General features: G+C 48.1%; 1 protein-coding gene across 1 annotated transcript in view; it reads right to left on the reverse strand.

The window, feature by feature from the left end:
• Nucleotides 1-13,887: 13,887 nt before the first annotated feature.
• Cd9 (CD9 molecule) overlaps nucleotides 13,888-20,400 on the reverse strand; it is a 33,937-nt gene continuing 27,424 nt past the window's right edge. The window contains exons 3-8 of the mRNA XM_036180319.1: nucleotides 17,752-17,849; nucleotides 17,241-17,315; nucleotides 15,985-16,083; nucleotides 15,748-15,837; nucleotides 14,833-14,916; nucleotides 13,888-14,354 (exon numbers count right to left, since the gene is read on the reverse strand). Of these exons, the coding sequence (XP_036036212.1) occupies nucleotides 14,289-14,354; nucleotides 14,833-14,916; nucleotides 15,748-15,837; nucleotides 15,985-16,083; nucleotides 17,241-17,315; nucleotides 17,752-17,849 (512 nt within the window). The 3' untranslated portion in view covers nucleotides 13,888-14,288. The remainder of the gene's footprint in view (nucleotides 14,355-14,832; nucleotides 14,917-15,747; nucleotides 15,838-15,984; nucleotides 16,084-17,240; nucleotides 17,316-17,751; nucleotides 17,850-20,400) is intronic.

Raw genomic sequence — 20,400 nt, forward strand, 5'->3', positions numbered from 1 at the left:
GTGCCGGTGGCATCATCAGAGATTGAGCCCCTGGGGAAGGCCCCAGTACACCAGACTGCAAGCAAAACCGGAGTTCCTTCCAACAAAGCTGCACAGTGACCTGCAGAAACTCAGTGGTAATCCGACCTCCCAAGAAACCAAGGCAGGTAAGAGCCAGAGTTCTCAAGCGGCCTGGATTCAATGGCCATGATAATGAAGTCTCTCTGCTTTCCTCCTTACAAAAAAACTCACCTGAAGCAACCTGACCTTAACCAGTTATTTCCTGTCGCTCTGTCTTCCTGTCCTGCCAGGCAAGAGAAGTCACTTTGATGTGGCCCTTTTCCATTCCTTCCCATTACTCCTCCAGACAAATCCTGTTTGACAGGATGAAGTGTGGTCTCACTCTAAAATCTCAAATAAAGCCAATTTAAGATCTTTACGTTTATTATCATTTGTTCGGGGACACTGCATTCCTTTTAGTGCATTCATCCCTTCATTTTAATTAGTATTGTGTGCATGTGATGTGTGTGTATGTGTGTATATGTGTGTGTGTGCATGTGATGTGTGTGCGTATATGTGTGTGTATGTGTATGTGTGTGTGTGTGTGTGTGTGTGTGTGTGTGTGTTGCCGGGATGGGGGTGGACATGCTCTGGGATGTGTGTGGAGGTCAGAGGACAACTTTGTGGAGTCAATTCTCTCCTTCCACCTTTCTGTGGATTTGGAAGCTTGAGCTCAGGTCACCAAGCTTGCACAGCCAATGCCTTTACCCACTGAGCCATCCTACCTGCTCCTAGAATTTATGTTTGTTTGGTTATCAAGACGGAGCATTGCTGTGTAGTCTATGCTGGCTTCCAACCCATGATCCTCTTGCCTCAGCCTCTCCAGGGCTGGTGTTACAGGCATGTACCGCATGTCTGGCTTTTCTGTCTTTTTCTTTTCTTCTTCTTTTTCTTTGTCTTTTGTTTGTGAGACAGGGTTTCTCTGTGTAACAGCCCTGGCTTCCCTGGAACTCACTTTGTAGACCAGGCTGGCCTTGAACTAACAAAGCTTCTCCTGCCTCTGTTTCGTGAGTGCTGGGATTAAAGGTGTGCACTACCACCCCCCAGCAATGACGGCAACTCTTATAAAGGAAAACATTTAACTGGGACTGGCCTACAGTTCAGAGGTTTAGTCCGTTGTCATCATGGTGGGCAGCATGGTGGCCCCCAGGCAGAAACAGTGCTGGAGAAGGAGCTGAGAGTTCTACATACCACAGAGAGCAGGAAGTGAATGCCACTAGACCTGGCTTGAGCTTCTGAGACCTCAAAGCCCACCCACTAATGACACACTTCCTCTGACAAAGCCACACCTACTCCAACAAGGCCACACCTCCTAATAGTGTCACTCCCTATGAGCCTATGGGGGTCATTTTTATGCAAACCACCACCACAACAAAATCCAGGGTGAAATAATGAAAAGTCAGGACAATGATTTTCAAATTGAAAGATAAGGCCCAATGGTGACTCATTCAATTATATTAGTGAGTTGCAATCAACATCTCTAAATGGAAAATAGTGTAATATATGTAGCAAGGGTAAGTATGATATAGTTGTTTCATTTCGTTTATGTGTGTGTAGACAGGATGTTTATATGTTGTGTATTTGTGTGTTCTGAGCCACACCTGTCTGGCTGGGTCATAAGACCCAACAAAGGTTTAAATGCCACTGGCTATGAGAGCAGGTGAGGAGATAATAGATGGGAAGGTCAGATCACTGGAAAGATCTTTTTTGGGAGAGAGGACAGGTCTCATGATTTGCCAGGGCTTTGTACTTGCTAAACCCATGCTCCATCCCCTAGAATGGAGCTACATGCTAGGCTACATCCCCCAGAACCCACTGGAAGGATTTTATTATGAACCCTGAACTCTCTAAGATTAAATAAGATATAGTGCTGGAAAGAAAAGTATTTTTCCAGGACCAAAACTCTCTAAGAGTTGGGCATGATGGAACATATCTATAGTCTTAGTACCCTGGAGATAGAGGTCGGAGAAAACCTCAAATTGGAGGCCAGCCTGTTCTATATGGAGAGATCCATCCAGCCAGGCTGATATAACAAAACCCTGTCTCAGAAAAAAATATAAAAAGCAAGGGATAGCGGAGGTGGCTCCGTCAATGAAGAGCTGTGCAGGCATGAAAACCTGACTTCAGGTCCCCAGCACCATGTCAAAACGTTGCTGGGTATGTCTGGGGTGTGTTTCTCACCCCAGAGCAGGCCAATTAAAACCAGCTGGGCCTCATTTCTGTGAGCTCCAGATTCAGAGAGCGACCTTGTATAAGGTAGAGAGTGACTGAGGAAGACATCCAGCGTTGACTTTTGATGTCCACACTCAGGGGTACACATCCACAAGACCATGACATGAACACACATATGACACACACAGAGAAACATAAGAAAACAAAAATAATCCATAAGACATGTCACAGGAGCCGGGAGAGAATTACTTCAAGGTGCCTCTAGTATTTGCTCTGGGGCTGACTTTCAACTGTTGTATCTTTTACATCGGAGCCTGTTGCTGGCTCTCTGCTCCTCGGCCATTGTAACCTGTGTTTGTAGTCATCACACCGCTATTACAATTCACCTCCAACCTACTGAGTCCAGCCTCATGCTGGATTCCTGGTTCCCCCCCCCTGCCCTCCCCTGCCCTCCCCTCCCCTTCCCTCCCCTCTGTTCTCTTCCCCTTCCCTCCCCTCTCCTCAACTTGCCTCTCCTTCCCTCTCTTCTCTTCCACCTCCTCCTTTCCCCCAACACCCCCCCCCCCCAAGGTCTCATGGTGCCAGGCTCACCTAGAGCTTGCTATGTAGCCAAGGATGACCTTGACCTTCAGCTCCTATTGCTTCCACCTTCCAAGTTCTGGGATTACAGGCAAGTGCCACCAGGTCCATTTCAAAAATGTAAATATTTTAATTATGGGTATGTGTGAGGGCATGTGCACATGAGTGTATGTATCCCGAAGGGCCAGAAGAGGAATTTGGATACCCTGGAGCCAGAACTACAGGTGATTTGTGAGCTGCCTTTCATGGTTGCTGAGACAGAACTCAGGTTCTCTGCAAAAGCAGTATTTGCTTTTAACAACCGAGGCCATCTCTCCATCCCTGCTGTCATGGTTTGATAAGAATGGACCCATATGCCCATATGTCTGAATGCTTAGTCACTATGGAATAGCACTATTTGAAAGGATTAGAAGAATAAAGAAAACGAGGAAGATGAAAGGCTGGCATTCAGGAGGCAGAGGCAGGCAGATCTCCATGAGTTCAAGGACAGCCTGGTCTACAAAGTGAGTTTCAGGACAGCCAAGGCTGTTACACAAAGAAACCTTGCCTCGAAAAACAAGAAAACAAACCACCACCACCAAACAGAGAGAGAGAGAGAGAGAGAGAGAGAGAGAGAGAGAGAGAGAGAAGGAAGGAAGGAAGGAAGGAAGGAAGGAAGGAAGGAAGGAAGGAAGGAAGGGAAAAGTGTGGCCTTGTTGGAGAAAGTGAGGTTTCAAAAATTCATGCCAAGCCCGGAGTCTGTCTGTCCGTGCGTGCGTGCGTGCGTGCGTGCGTGTGTGTCTCCCTGTGGACCAGGATGTAGCTGTCAGCTACTGCTCCAGTACCATGTGTGCCGCTATGTTTCCCTCCATGATGATAATGGACTAAACCTCTGGAACTGTAAGTAAGCCCTCAATTAAATGTTCTCTTGTACAAGAGTTGCCTTGGTCATGGCGTCCCTTCACAGCAATAGAATAATGACTAAGGCATCTGCTATGACTGGTTCCTAGATGAAATACTGGAGACTGAAGCCAGGGCTTCATGCTTGCACTCCATCAACTAGGCCACATCCCTAGTCCTTGGATTTCCTTTTTTTAAAAAGATTTATTTATTTATTATTATGTATACAGTATTCTGTCTGCATGTATCCCTGCCCACCAGAAGTGGGCGCCAGTTCTCATTACAGATGGTTGTGAGCCATCATGTGGGTGCTAGGAATTGAACTCAGGACCGTTGGAAGAGCACACAGTGCTCTTAACCTCTGAGCCATCTCTCCAGCCCTGGATTTCCTTTTATACCCCCACTGCTTATCAGTGACAACAACAACATGGAAACCAGGGTGGCCAATTTGTGCTCAGTCCTTCCCTGGGCTCTATTTAGTCACTACCCTTTAGCATTGAACGTTTTCCTATTCTACGGAGGAAAGCCAGGAGTTCGGAGTTACCTGACTTACCCAAAACCACTTTGTGAATGGCCCAGGCAGGGTTTGAACTTGAGTCTGCTCTGTGCTCACAGCCTCCCTCAGTAGCAGACTGTCCTCACACTCAGTTGACCAGTCCATTGGACCATCACACTGTATTGTGTGGGGGTTTTCTCCCAGCTGGAGTGTAAACACTTGTGAATGGCCACTCTCTTCACTGCAGGTCAACCCTATACCCAGAGCCGTATGTACATGGAGGAAAGGCAAAGACCAGGCTGCTGGCCTCGGGAGAGTCCAACCTTCAAGATTAGACAAATGATAAAAGTGTGTCACAAGGCAGGGACAGGTTAAGATCCTGACAGTGAGCAGTCAGGAGTGCCCCACCATTTCTTGATGTTTTTAACTCTCTGTTTTTCAGTGGTGGAGATGGATCCCAAGGCTATCACTGAGCCATACACTAGGTCTGCTTGAAGATTTTGGCACCTGTTAAAATATCTGTCTCTCCAACATGATTGTATAAATCCTTTTGTGGTGTTTGAAAGGAAATGGCCCCAAAAGGGAGTGACACTATTAGGAGGTGTGGCTTTGATGGAGGAAGTGTGTCACTGTGAAGGCGGGCTTTCAGGTCTTATATATGCTCAAGCTACATCCCGTGAGATAGACCACTTCCTGTTGCCTGCAAGATGTAGAACTCTTAACACTATGTCTGCTTGCATGCCACTATGTCCCACTGTAATGATAATGGACTGAACCTCTGAATTGTAAGCAAGTCAGCACAATGAAATATTTCCCTTTATAAGAGTTGCTGTGAGCCAGGCGGTGGTGGCACATGCCTTTAATCCCAGAACTTGGGAGGCAGAGGCAGGCGGATCTCTGTGAGTTCGAGGCCAGCCTGGGCTACAGAGTGAGTTCCAAGAAAAAGGCACAAAGCTACACAGAGAAACCCTGTCTCAAAAAACAAAACAAACAAACAAACAAAAAAAGAGTTGCTGTGGTCATGGTGTCTCTTCTCAGCAGCAGAAACCTTAACCACAACACCTTTCTTATTATTTTATGCATATATGTGGTGTGCATGCATGCATTCATGTTCACATGTTGTTGGCACATGCGTGTGTGAGTGCATGTTTGTAGGCCAGAGGTCGACATCAGGTGCCTGCCTCAACCACTCTCCTCTTTACGGCGGGATGGGTCTCCTGTTGAGGCTGCAGTTTGTGGATTCCACTAGTCTAGATAGCCAGCTTGCCTCAAGGGTCCTTTTCTACTTCCTAAACACTGGGATCAGACATGGACTGCCATGCCTGCCCAGCTTTTACCTAGGTTCTGGGAATCCAAACTCTAGTCCTCATGCTGGCATGGTAAACTCTTTAGCCTCTGAGACATCTTCCCAGCCTAATTGCTACACATTCTTGAATAGAGACATGTTGCTTAGCATTTATACCTTTTCCAGGCTGAGAATGGAGGAGGATAATAGTGGACTGGTGTATCTGACCTACAGGCAAGGCCCTGCCCAGGTACCGTGTCCTTTCTGGCTCCAGGTGTCCACAGGCCCCATGCCTCAGCTGAAGTCAGACCTTCTTCAGGCCTGGGCCTATTTAGTCCATCGAATCCAGTCGCTTTAATCCCACTCTCCTCCATTTGTCATAGAAAACAGCCACGTGGCCAGTTCTGACCAAGGAGATGTGATAGGATATCTTCTGAGAGAATCCTGGGAGTAATTTACGTATTTTTAGAAAGCTACATTTTGGGGGGTTGGGGGGGTGAGAGAGTGCTATACCTGTAATCTCAGCACTTGGGGAGGTCAAGGCAAGAGAATTATGAGTGTGAAATGACTTTGAACTTCCTGTCTGTGATACAATTTCCTCATTGCATAAAAGTCTTTGACTTGACTTGATGCGAGAGTATGAAGGCCTGGATTTGACCCTTGGAACCCAAATGGAAAAAGCTGGGCTTGGTGGTGTGTGCTTGTAATCCCAGAGAGGGCAAGGCAGGGACAGACAGGCCCCTGGGGCTTGCTGCACAGCCAGTCAGATCCACTTGGAGGCATGGCTTCTGGGGAATAATACCCAAGGCTGATTTTTGACCTCCACATGTACGTGTATAAATACCTGTAGACCCACATGCACACACACACACACACACACACACACACACACACACACATACACACACACCCTCATGTGCACACCTCTGACTTTGAGCTTCTCTGCTAATAAGTACTGGAGGGAGGATGGACAGAGAAAGGGGTACAGAGCCAGAGGCACAGGCTGGCTGCTGGAACAGAGACGCGAAAAACTTAGTGTGTGGTAAATATGAAGTCAAATAGTCCTCGCTGCTTTGTTGTCCATGCAGTCTCGCCAGCATGACGTTTGGGGTCTTTCCAGGCCCAGGGTACATGGGCGTATCTTCTCCATCCATGAGCTGTCTCTGTTGAGCCAGTGGATGGGGAGGCTCAAAGCTCCCTCAGCCCTCTGTGCTGCTAATGACACTCATCATTTCTACTTCAGTCTGCTGGCCAGAGGCAGTTACATGGTCCCTCCACATGAAGCCACTTCCTGTACGATGGTTGCCTACCCAAGAGAGGGCAGGGACCTGGAACCATCAGTTGTGGGTGCTAAAGATTTGGTGTCATGCGCGCACATGCACGTGAGAGGCCAGAGGCTGGCTTCAATTGCCTTCCTTAATCACTCCTATCTTGCCTTTTGAAACATGGTCTCTTACTGAGCCTGGAGCTCCCTGATTGGCTAGGCTGGCTGGCCAATGAGCTCCAGGGATCCTCCTGTCTTCACACTCTCAGCCCTGGGGGTTTCAAATGTGTACTGCTGTGTCTGGCTTTTTATGTGGGTGCTAAAGATTTGGTGTCATGGCCTCATGCTTGTGCGGCAGGCAGGTTAGTGACTGAGATATCTCTCCAGCCCTGGAAAGGGGGGCTTTGAGTGGGTGGTGGGCTCAGCGGGTGTTGAGGCTAGGTATTGATCCAGGGGAGAACCTATTGGGTGGGGTCTGCCCTCAAGGTGGAGAGGTATATAAACATGGTTAAGAGAATAGAGAGCCTGGAACTTGTGTCAACCTACCTCTGCCCTGAGTTCTCATGGTTAGGAGCTATGGTGTGAGCCGGGCTGTCTCTCATCAGTTAAGCACCTAGGACTCAGGATGAATTCACTGGATCCCACACTGGATCTTACACCCTGGGTAGAAGATAAGGCTCATCCCTTTGAGGGTGAGGCCTAGAGGAAGGAAGAGTCACAAACCCAGTCAGCAAGATGAGTTGGTTAAATACAGGAAATGTCATCGTTATCTTGCTAATGAAAGGACTCGTAGTCTGCTTTCATCCTCTGGGTTTGGGTATGCTAGCTCAGGGCAGCTGTGCAGAACAGTCCAGCATCTGTAGATCTCTGCTGCTGGGAAGTTGAGCTGGGGAGAGCCCTGCCCACAGAGCGGGGGAATTCCAGGTCCTTTCTGAGCTTTGGGGTGTAACCCACAATGAGTGTCCAGTGACTTCAGACAACCCTGCTTTCAGCTCCCTGGAACCTGAGGACTTTGTAATCTTTCAGGGAAGTGTGTGTGTGTGTGTGTGTTCCTAACTATCCCCCTACCCCCAGTTCTGGGGACTGAACCTAGGGTCTCATACATGCTGAGCAATCAATTTACATTACAGGCAGTAAGGTATTGCAGGAGTGGTCAGGACCAGAGATCCCAACTAGGCATGGTGGTGTCTGCCTGTAACCACAACACTCAGGAGCCAAGGGGTGGGAGGTGGAGGGGGGATCAGGGCATGTTTGAAGCCAGCTTGGTCTTAACATACTGAGTTCCAGACCAACCTGGGCTGCACAGCAAGAACTGGAAAACAAAATATGAAGGGTTGGAGAGATGTCTCAGCAGTTAAGAGCACTCACTGTTCTTCCAGAGAACCTGAGTGTGGTTCCCAAGCACCCACCCTGGGTGGCTTACAGTTGTCTATAGTTCCAGCTCCAGGGGATCCACTGTCTCTGACACACACACACACCCCAAACACTCCCAAAACAACGACAATGAACCAAATGAACTTCAGTCACAGCCTCATCATTGTGTGGCTGTGCTCTCTTCACATTTGCATACAGTGGGCCAAATCAGCTGGGCCCACAGTTGCCCAGGATCCACATGTGGTGGTCTCAGATTTCTCCAGTCACTTCCAGGTGAAGTCTTGTGACAATTTTGGGTAGCACAATAAAGTCTCAATTTCCTTGTTCAAAATGACCTTTGTCACAGGGAGTCGGCAAAGCCTCTAATTATAGTTAAAACAATGGCTGCTGTCCCTGTTCAGGGCAGGGACCACCTTAGGGAAGGGAGCTGGAAACACTTTTTCTTTTCTTTTCTTTTTCTTTTTTTCGGAGACAAGGTTTCTCTGTGTAGCTTTGTGCCTTTCCTGGAATTCACTTGGTAGCCCAGGCTGGCCTCGAACTCACAGAGATCTGCCTGGCTCTGCCTCCCGAGTGCTGGGATTAAAGGTGTGTGCCACCACCGCCCGGAAGCTTTTCTTTTCTTGCTTGCTCATTTCTGTTCACCTAACTGCATTTATTGTTTTTTATCAACATCTACTAACTGGACATGTTAGCGTGGTTCAGTGTGATGTATCTGTGTGCACACAGGTGTACTGACCACATCAGACTTCTCTCCTACTCCTTCCCCACCTTTCCCTGTCCCGTACAGTCACAGTTTTACCTCCAGGACAACCTTTAGTTTCCACACAGGACAAGGGACACGGGAAACTTGTTTTTTCTGAAACTGGGCCCATTTCATGCAATACCATGTCCTTCAGTTCTGTTGTGTGACAGATGGCAGATCTCTTTCTTCTTTGGGGCCAAATAATACTCTGCTGAGTATGCATACCACAGCTTCTTTATCCCCTTACCGGCTGATGGACATCTAGGCTGAATCTGCTTGTCGACTGTTTTGAATAGTGCTGTGATAAACACAGACGTGCAAGTTATCTGTGTAGCAGGCAGATTACATTCCTTCAGGTATGAATCCAGGAGTGGTATGGTGGGATCATGCGGTAGTTCTATTTTTAGTTGTTTTGAAGGAGAGTGCTGATTTCCATAGTGGCTTACATTCTAACCAGCAGTGTATGAGAATTCCCATCAGCACAGCCATTCTAGTGGGAATGGGGTGGTGCCTTGTAGTTTTGATTTGTGTTTCCTCATGGCTAATGATATCAAGCATCCACCCCACAAATATTTGCTGGTTATTTGAGCCCTCAGGGAACTAGAAATCACCAGCCAGCATTCAGAGAAGTGTGTGGTGTGATGGGTAATATTTCACGTGGACTCCAACATTCTGAGAATTAGCCTCTCCCAGTCCCCCTAAAGGAACCTACAGCTGGAGGAGCATGCCTTTCCTCCAGGCTGTCCTGCTCTGCAGGGCACCAGCCACAGGGCTGGCAGCTGTTTCTCCATCCTCATTACTGTCTTGTTCTCTGGGAGATCCCTCAGTCTGCCAGGACTTAACCAATTTCCCAGATTAAATTTATCCTGATGAATGACCTATTTTACATTTTGTTTTCCCGGCTAGACCCTGACTCCTCTGGTCATTTAACAATTCCCAATCAACTACAATTGAAAGGAGATATAAATTATATACTGCATACAGTGGCCGAACTGCTTAAGGAGAAAATGATTAATCTTTGCTCTCTTCGGTCAGAGGCTCCCAGGTGACCTACACTGAACCACTTACCTTCACCTTAAACCCAGCAGGTGGCCGAATCACTCAGTTTGACCTAAGGCTGTTCTGTGTGCTGCTTGGGCATTGCCTGGAGGATGTGGGGGGCAGCAGTTGGTGGGAACTTCCAGTCTTGCCCAGAAGGAAACAAGAGGGTAGCCGGATGCAGAGGGTGTGGTCGCTGACCTTGGGCTGGGTTTTTCCAGGTCTACTTGAGGCCGGGCCTTTGTGGGAAGGGCTGAAAGTTCTCTTACCTCAAAAACATTTTTTTAATAAAATATTTTTATTTACGTGTATGTGTGTATGACCTCTGTGTAAGGCAGCTGGAGTTGTGTTACAGGTGGTTAGGATTCTGGGACCTGAGCAAGAGCAGTGTTCTTAACTGGACTCAACTGTCCCGGCCCCTGCTGTCTCTTTGGTTGCCACAAGATTATTTTCCCAGACAGTCAGGGGAGTCCTACCTTTTTCAATTTGTGTATTTCATCAGCCCCTTCTCTTCATCCTCTTAGCTACAGCAGGAGAGCTGCTCCATGTGGTCAGCAATGTTTCTGTGCAGGTGTGTGTGTGTGTGTGTGTGCGTGTGTGTGTGTGTGTGTGTGTGTGTGTGTGTGTGTGTATGTGTGTATGTGTGTATATATGTGTATGTCACGTGGGTGCATGTGTCCTGGCTTTAATTCGAGGATGCTTTCTCTTTCTCCTTCCTTTGAAATGCCTTCAGTGTACTATTTTATTTATTTTGGTTTTTTGAGACAGGGTAACCCTGGCTATCTTGGAACTTGCTCTGGGACTAGGCTGGCCCTTAAACTCAGAGATCATCCACCTGCCTTTGCTTCCTGAGTGCTGAGATTAAAGATGTGCATCATCATACCTGGTTTACTTATTTATTTTTGAAACAGGGCTGTGGCCCAGGCTCATCTCAAACTTACTTCCTAGCCCGAAGCTAAATTCCTTGATCTGCCTGCTTTGGCTTCTCAAGTGCTGAGATTAAAGGTGGGTACCATGATGCTCTGGCTTAAGTATATTCTTTAATTGTGACAGCAACCTTAATCTAAGCCATACCCTCTGACACTGTGGTGCATGCATGTAATACCAACACAGGAAGCTTACACAGGACTGTGAGTTCAAGGCCAGACTGGGCTAGATATTGAGATGCCATCTCAAAAAAACAAAAACAACAACACAACAACCAGAACCAGCTTTGCCATCCCACGTGTCAGATGCCAAGACTCATCCTGACAGAAATTCAGGTAAGCCACTGCCTCCCACACTCCCAGGCTACCTTCGGGGCTATGGAACCTAGTCATCAGATGAGTCCTGGATTTCACACCTGTTGGGCCTTGATGTGTTGAGGCTGCCATGTTGCCACCTGGCTACACACAGTTCATACACCCAACCATGGCACACACAGAAATGCTCATGACTGTTTTTCTCAGTACTAGGGATTAAATCCATGGCTTCACTCAAGACATTCATTCAAGCCCTCTACCACCGAGTCACACCTCAGCCCTGGAAATGCTTATTCTAACTACTGCCCTGATGTCTCATGACAGGCGACTGAACATGGATCCAGGGTCTCTGTTCCTGCCACGAGAACAATGCTTTTCCAGGCTTTCCTGAGTGCTGTGGTCCTGTGAGCCCACAAGCACCTGTGAGTCAGTCTGGAACCTATAGGTGCTAGAGACTGTCCAGGTAGGTAGAGGTTGGTAGAATACACCCTGCCCACACAGGGGAAGGAGTCCTCAAGGTCTTGCCTGGCCAGAAAGGCAGGTCTGGCTTAGGGGCTTTGCAGAGTGGAGGTTCTATGGCAGGAGAAGAGCTGACCTTGCCTGTGTTTCCATAAGGGAAGCAGATGGTTTGGGAAAATCCAATTTAAAAGGAAAGAAATTGAATTAGTTTTCCAGGGGTCTGATGGCCAGGACTTGAGTGGGGACAATTGCATTATCTGGCCAGGACTCACCAAGCCAGCATGAAGGCTGGGGGTGGCTGCACCCGCCCCCCCTCCCCGGTCACTGTCACTTAGGCCTGCAGAGTGAGGGTTAGAAGAGAACAGCTTCTGTGAGGAGTCCTTATATGGACAACCCTGTCATGTGACTTCTCCTTTTTCCTCAGACCTGTTCTGCAACTTACACAAAACTAATGGCTGACCTGTTTCCACAACCAGAACCATACTACTGTCTTCAAATGCTTGAATGGAGAAGGGATCTGGGGCCACAGTGAACTGTGGGATTTGAGAAAGCGAACTTGACTCGCTCTCCTTTTGGCTTGTCTAGCAAAATATACCCAACATACAACATGCCATTTTCACCATTTTAAACCATACAACACATTAGCCCTGTTTCTTCCTATTTATTTATTTATTTATTTATTCATTCATTCATTCATTCATTTACTTTTGGTTTTTCAAGACAGGGTTTCTCAGGTTTCTCTGTGTAGCTTTGCGCCTTTCCTGGAACTCACTTTGTAGCCCAGGCTGGCCTCGAACTCACAGAGATCCACCTGCCTCTGCCTCCCGAGTGCTGGGATTAAAGGTGTGCACCACCATCGTACGGCATTAGCCCTCTTTCTTTACACCTTCCCTAAACTTTGTTATCCCAAACAGAATCTCCGGACTCATTAAACTCATTAACTCCTGGGCCAGCAAGATAGATGGACGGCGGCTCAGTGGTAAAGGCGCTGGCCACTGGACCTAAGGACTTGAATTCAGCCCCTGGAACCCACGTGGTGGGAAAAGAAGTAACTCTCACAAATTGTCCTTTGAGCTCCACACATGCATGAGCTGTGGTATGAATTCCACTGAGCCATCTCTCCAGCCACTACTCTTTTCTTATTTTTAAAGAATGTTAAAAAGAATCTAAACCAAATCAAGGAGTGGGAAATGACAGCGTTTCCTACGCTTCTTCTGTTCCTCACCTCTCTGCACTGCCCGTGGACCAGACTGTGCATGGTCTGAGTTGGAGTCACTGCCTGTACTGTGGGGCTCTGTGATCTCTCCATCTCCATCTGATGATGCTGAAGCACACCTCCCAGAATTCCCCATCCTGGTATTCCTGGTTTGGAGAGGACTGAAATAGTAGATTCCCTGGGGCCTACATTCTGCCCCTACCCACCCTGGCCACACCTCATATTAGCTCTAGACCAACTCAAGCTCAGCTTGCTCAGCCCTCTTGCCGAGGACCCAGCCCAGGCAGGACTCTCCCAGGGTCAGAGAAAAGAACTGGCACAGTTGCCTGCCACTGGGCACCAGCGGGAGCTTATGGTTCTCCCCTTGACATCCGTCAGTCTACTTGACCAGCTCCAGGGACCGTGCTGGGACAGATTTCCTGTGATGAAGCCACATATAGGAGTATCTTAGAGTGGTTCTGTTCCTTTGACTAAATCCTGATGGATGTGTACACTCAACCGTGAGTATAGAACAGACTCATGAGACCCTAAGACACCACCCACTGCTGAGTTGGGGACTCATCAGTTGTGTAACATCAGATCAAAATCTCTCAATCTATTATGCCTCAATTTCTTTACTAGTAGGCCAGGAGACCCACCTTCCAATATGCTTCTCATTTAGTGCCATTAGAATACAATGTAGCTGGAATAGCTGGATGTGGTTGTGTACAAGGACAACCTCAGCACATAGGAGGCATGGGGGCTTCCTGGAACCCGAGGCCAGGCTGAGCTACAAAGAATTCCCTGCCAGCCTGGATTACAGATTTCATTTCATTTATTGATTTTTGGCTTTTCATTTCATTTATTAATTGATTTGGTTTTTCGAGACAGGATTTATCAGTGTAGCTTTGAGGCCTGTCCTGGAACTCACTCTGTAGACCAACCTGGCCTTGAACTCACAGAGATCTACCTATCTCTGCCTCCTGAGTGCTGGGATTAAAGGTGTGTGCCAACAGCACCCAACCAAGGACTACAGATTAAAAAAAAAAAAAAAAAAAAGCTGAAAATACCTTCAAACTAAGCAGCTCCAAAAACTAAATTAAAGAAAGCAATACCCCAAGCAGTCCTAGACATTGTTATAATCTTTTATTATGTATCAAATTGTCTTCAATATAACTTACAACCTGATTAAATCTGATAGATACTTTTATATATTTAAAGGCAAAAAAATTCTCTTTATGTACAATATCTTCTGTCTAGAGTCTGGCAAATATAGTACCTTTCATTGCAGGATTTTTCGTTTAACATAACAAGCAAAAAATAAACAACCAAAAAAAAAAATCAAATTGAACCCCCAAATCCCTCGACTACAAATGTCAGTGATGAACAGAGCATTAAAAAGACAAACACAGAATGACTTTTGTTTAGAAATGCATGGTAAATACTACTGTTAGTGGCAAAAATCCAAACAGCCCAGGCGACAGTGTTCAGGGGCCATCGTTCCTGCTCGGGGTCGGGGCAGACTCTAGACCATTTCTCGGCTCCTGCGGATGGCACAGCACAGGATCATGCTGAAAATCATGCCGAAGATCTGCAAAGACAGGAAGAGCCGGGGTTTGCCTGAGTGAAAGGGGAAGAGCGGCACAAGAGACCAGGGCAATGAGGTCCAGGAAGGGCTCTGATGCGGGAGAGATGCAGGCAGGGATAACAGAAAGGACGGCCGACTTGGATTCCAACCGCCAGCCAGCCGCTGAGCCATTTCCTCAGAGAACATTCAGCTTTAAATGCTCAATTCAGCGTCTCCAACACAATATGCAGATGAGGACACTCCCCACCCTCTTTCGGTGCTGGGAATGAAACCCAGGGCTTTGCCCATTTTAGCCAAGTGCTCTACCTCTGAGCCACAGTCGCAGAGCTCCTACTTCTTAGTAGTAAAAAGGAAATGCTGATAGCACCCACCTCGCCAGGACAGCCAGGGCTGCATTAGCTGTTGACCCCACAACACTCCTGACAGTGCCTGGGCAGGGCTTAGGAACAGCGTTTCTTCCGTGGACCCACCCACCACTTACCATCACCACGGCAATGCCGATGCCCACGGCTCCAATGATGTGGAACTTGCTGTTGAAGACGTCATTGATGGCTTCTGGGCAGGACTTAGGGAGGCAAACAAGACACAGGTCACAACCAGCTTTCACTTTGGGAGTGTGTACCTCTTCTCTGCTGACTCGTTGACTCCTGTCTCAAGGTGGGAGGCCTGGAGGCCAGAGAGCCAACTGCGACAGGTGTGTTTGGGTATAAGGGCTGTCCTGGATGGACAGAAGGGGAAAGGAGAGATACGGGAGGTGTGGGTACCTCAAACGTGAAGACTTCAGAGCAGGGGGAGGTTTGAGGTCTTTCTTCCTTTCCGTTTACTTTTACATGTGAGTGTTTTGTCTGCATGTGTGCGTGTGTGCACCACGTCTGTTCCTGTGTCTGTGGAACTCAGAAGTGGGCACGGGATCCCCTGGGACTGGAGTTACAGATGGTTCTGAGACACAGTGCTGGGAATGGAACCTGGGTCCTCTGGAAGAGCACCAAGTGCTCTTACCAAGGGGTCAACTCTCTCAGCAGCACCCCCCCCCCACTTCTTTCTCTACTTGGCAGTACTGGAGATGAAACCTGAAGCTTCAGCCCCCAGGCGAGTATCCCTCTGGGGTCTCTTCCCACGAGGCTGGAGAATCACCTATTATTCTGCTTCTGGATGAAGGAAAACTGACCCACCAGGACCTATTTCTTTAGAAGCAGGCTTTCCTTAAGGCTTGGGACTTGGGCAGCAGTTGAGTGGTTCCAGGTGCTAGAGGACCTTGTATCTCTGATCTGGACTTTGTCTTGCTGCCCCTTGGGGAAAGAAGCCCCAGGGAAGAATGTTGCTAAATTCACCCTTGCCTTTGCAGTGATTTGCCTAAACAGTAGGTCTGGGTGCCAGAAGTTTGCTCAAACTTTACCTTAACCTGGATGGATTCAAAAAGTTGCTTTTTGGGGCAAGTGTCCGAGATAAACTGTTCCACGCCGCCCAGTACGCCACAGCAGTTCAACTGAACAAAGAAAGCAGGGATGGGGATGAGAGGGGAAAAAAAAGATAATTAAAAGAGGCATGCCAGCCTGGTATAGAAATACCAGAGTGTGGCTCTGTAGGGGTGTAGCCGAGGGGTCAGTGGTTTCCACTACAGAGGTTAACCTACCGCCATGTGGATGGCTTTGAGTGTTTCCCGCTGGGGCTCATCCTTGTTCTTCAGCTTTTGGTAGGTGTCCTTGTAAAATTCCTGGACTTCCTTAATCACCTACGAGGGACAAAGAAATCAGTAGTAGAGATGAGTTTCTAGAAAACTTCTTCACAGATCTCTTTCAGTATTTGGTTAACTGCCACCAGTAACAGCTCTCTCAGCCTCATTCCTGCTTCAGCCTCCAGACAGCTTACAGGAGTTTACCATCTTGCCTGGCTAAGTTTCTTCTGAGGTGGTGGTGTGGTACTGGGGATCCCCAGCCCCTATCTCTCCTTAAATTCTTTTATCAGTTGGATAGTTTCTTGAAACAGGGAAACTGCCTCAAGTGTCCATGTTCTTTTCCTCGGTCACCAGAAGGTGCCCCGCCTTCAAATACTGCACTAGTCTGGGCCAGCCTGGCCTACAACTCCTTAGACCTCACCATAGAACCTCAAGCTCAGACACGCTCATCCCAGCAGTTCCCCCTTCCATTCCCCCCACAACCCTATATCATTCAAGTCCATATTCCCTTCTCTACAAACCAGAAGAGACCCCCTGTCCAACCTCACCTTTTAAATCTCAAGGTACTTTTGGTTATAAATGACTTGCGTGACATTTGTCAAATATGTTTCTCCCACACTAGATGGCAAAATTCCTGAAAGTGGGCATCTGGAACTCAGATACTTGGGGACCTGGCAGCATCTGGTGTAGCACTTGTGGTGTGTAGTTACAGATTAGAGCTTTCTTTCTTTCTTTCTTTCTTTCTTTCTTTCTTTCTTTCTTTCTTTCTTTCTTTCTTTCTTCTCTTTCTCTCTCTCTCTCTCTCTCTCTCTCTCTCTCTCTCTCTCCTCCCTCCCTTCCCCTTCCTTCCTTCCTTCCTTCCTTCCTTCCTTCCTTCCTTCCTTCCTCCCTCCCTCCCTCCCTCCCTCCCTCCCTTCCTTCCTTCCTTCCTTCCGATACACAGATGGGTACATATATACAAATGGCTTCCAAAATGAATAGTTCTTGAATGTTTACTATGTGGTACCCACACAGGGCAGGCTAAGCTCCACGTTCCCAGCCCTGAGGAGCGCCTGTCCTGCTCCTACGTGGAACCATACTGGACAAAGAGGTGTGTTCTGTGGAAAGCCCAAGCCAGTGACTAGCCTAGGCCCTTCAAGTCTTCACCAAGCCCCTTCCCAGCTCTGAAACGCCAACCCCTGCGGGACCCACGGGTTCTTTTGGGAAACTCTTACCTCATCCTTGTGGGTGTAGCCCCAGACGGCTGCAGCTATCTCAATGGCGAATATCACCAAGAGGAATCCGAAGAACTAGAAGACATGTGGGTCGGGGTGAGAGGGGTTCCAGCAGGTCAGTCAGAAGCACCAAGGGGTGTAGAACAGGCAGCATGTAGGTAGGTGCACAAATCAACAGGCAGGAGGCGGGAGACAGGGAAAGCGGAGCGTCCCATGGCATTCTGGGGGAAATGTGGGCTCAGTCCACTCTAAACTGCTATTGGAAGGGTGTTAGTCTGGAGTTGGGCAGCAGTATGACTCCACTGCCTAGGGCCATGGGCAAGATGGCGGTGGGAGCCAGGCAGATGCTATTGGGGCTGAAGTGAGGGCCCAGGGGAGGCTGAGCAGAGCCCAGCTGTCTGGGCGCCTTCGTCACTTGACCTGTCCTATGCATTGGGTCTGGTGACTTTGGGGAAAGGACTAGGATTAAGGTAAGACCGACTTGATACTGGGAGTAGAGAAGAATACTCACCAATCCCAGCATGCACTGGGACTCTTGCACAGCTCCACAGCAGCCCAGGAAACCCACCAGCATCATGAGGGCCCCAGCTCCAATCAGAATGTACACTCCTGAGGGGAGGGTGAAGGACATAGGTTTGGAAACATCAGTTTGGAGGCCCAGGCCTCTTCCTCCCTGAGCCTCCATGTTTATTGCCCTCACTCCAGGGAAAGAGCTCCCTTTCTTAACCAAACAGCATGCTCCACCTCTGCTCCTGGTTCTTCTCTGCTCTCTCTTCCCCAGAACTCCGCTCCATCATGTCTCTACTCTACCTGATCCTTTGTTTTCCTAGAAGGGGTCCGAGGACACGAACGCTCTGTTCTACTTAGGACACAACTCTGGTTCAGTCAGTTCCTTCCCATTAGCTTCCCACTTGAGCTCATTAACTCAGACCCCTCAAACATGAGTCGCCTTAGAAACCCCTTCTGCACGCTGCCAGACACATAGTAGCCAAGTGTCCACGTTGGAAATGCTGTTTCTTGTTCTAGTGCAAAGGACACACATGTGGGCATCAAATCAGAAGGTCCTGTCTTAGCCTCTACACCACTGCTAACTGCTGTGTGACCTTTAGTTAAGGTTTGTTTCTTAGGGCTGGAGAGGTGGTTCAGTGGTTAAGAGTACTTGTTGCTTAAGGACCAGAGATGGGATCCCAGTACTCACGTTGGGCAGGTCACAAATGCCTGTAACTTCAGCACCCACGATCTGATGTTCTCTCTTGGCCTTTGCAGGCACCTCGTATTGCATGCACATGCACACTCACATGCACACGCACACTCACACTCACATGCACACGCACACCCATCTTAGTTGCCAGGAAGAAATGCTATGGTTGGAAGGAAGTTACTCTAGATTTAGGGTGAATGGATTCGTCACGCTGGGGGACAGTGAGTGACGCCATGCCTAAGTCTTCAGTGGGAGTGGCTAAGGGGGGGAAGGGGTAGGAGGAGAGGGCAATGAGCCTTTAACTCTCACCCACACCCAGAGAATGCAAACCCCCGCATCTGGAACCACAGTGGAGATGTATAGATGTAGCCGCAGTCCTGTATACATGTAGCAGTCCAGCTCATCATGGCTATGCCCATAGAGGCCATCATACAGTGACATTCCCAAGGAGCCATACAGCTGCTGAGCAGGGACTACACCTGTGAAGCCCCCTTCTGTCCTAAGTCCCCTAGGAAAACCAAGGAAGGTTGTAGTGCCTCCCATAACTAAAGAAGAGCATATATGTATAAAATTTTTGAAAATGTATTTTAAAATTACATGTGTGTGTGTGTGTGTGTGTGTGTGTGTGTCTGTTGGTGTATGTGCTCATACATGCAGTTAGTTGTCCTTGGAGCTAGAGATACAGGCAGTTGTCAAGCCACCTAACATAGGTTCAGGGAATTGAACTTGGGTCCTCTGCAAGAGCAGCATGCACTCTTAACCCACTGGGCCATGTCTTCAGCCCCAATACCTCCCATCTTGCTACCCATGTTCTTCTAGCCAACCTTGGGAGGGCTACTGTGGCATGCCAAGAGTCTCAGTTCTACAGCCCAGAACACTTGGTTTTGAAGGCCAGTTTTGTAATCCCAGAGAAATTTATCCAGAAAAAAGTATATTTATTCTATAAAATTATATATATATATGTATATATATATATACACATATATATATATATTATATTATTTTGAGACAGAGTCTCTTCATGTAGTTCTGGCTGGCCTGGGACTCTATGTAGAACAGGTTGGCCTTGAATTCATAGAGATCCACTTGCTTCTGCCTTCTAAGTATTGGGTTTAAAGGTGTACATGACCAGTCAGGTGTGCTGGCACAGTATTATTCTTTTGTGTGTGTGTGGGGGCGTGTTTTTTCGAGACAGGATCTCCATATGTGGCTCTGACTGTCCTGGAACTCTCTCTGTAGACTAGATTGGCCTGGAACTCACAGAGATCCACCTGCCTCTGTTTCTGTGCTGAGACTAAAGGTGTGCACCATTATGCCTGGCTAACACACCTTTAATCCCAGTACATGGAGGCAGAGGCAAACAGATCTCTGTGCATTCCACGTCAGTCTGGTCTACAGAGTGAGTTCCAGGACAGCCAGGGCTATGTAGCAGGGGTTGGGGAAAGGTTCGGTGAGACCCTGTCTCAAGGCAATGATCTGGGGCACAAAGAGGAAAACACCTGGCTTTCTCTTTTGGCCTCCGCGTGTCCACCCATGAATTTAAAAGAAATGGGGTGGATGGGACATGGGACAGGGGTATATTTACTGTGTGTGAGGCACTGGGTTCCACTTTTAGTACCACAAAAGGGGTATGGCAACAGTGTTGTCTCCTGGAAATATGAGGATGTAATCCACACGTTCACAGGAAGTGCCAGTGGTTATTAAGCTCAATGATGTCAGGACTTGGTAACCATTTCAAAAACATGTGGTGACTTTTACGTCCTTGATACTCTCTCCCTAGTCCCCCACTGGAGCCCGAGAGACTTCTTCAAATAGGGGCTGAAAACGAGAGGGAGATAGGATGCTTTCTCACAACACATAGCACGCTCCATGACAAGAACTTTTGGCAGGTGCCACAGTGACTTCATTGTCCCCCATCTGCAGCACCCAGCGTAGGGCTGGACTTTGCAAGCAGGAGAC

The sequence above is a fragment of the Onychomys torridus genome, chromosome 3 (genome assembly GCF_903995425.1).
Source record: "Onychomys torridus chromosome 3, mOncTor1.1, whole genome shotgun sequence".
Classification (NCBI taxonomy): Eukaryota; Metazoa; Chordata; class Mammalia; order Rodentia; family Cricetidae; genus Onychomys; species Onychomys torridus.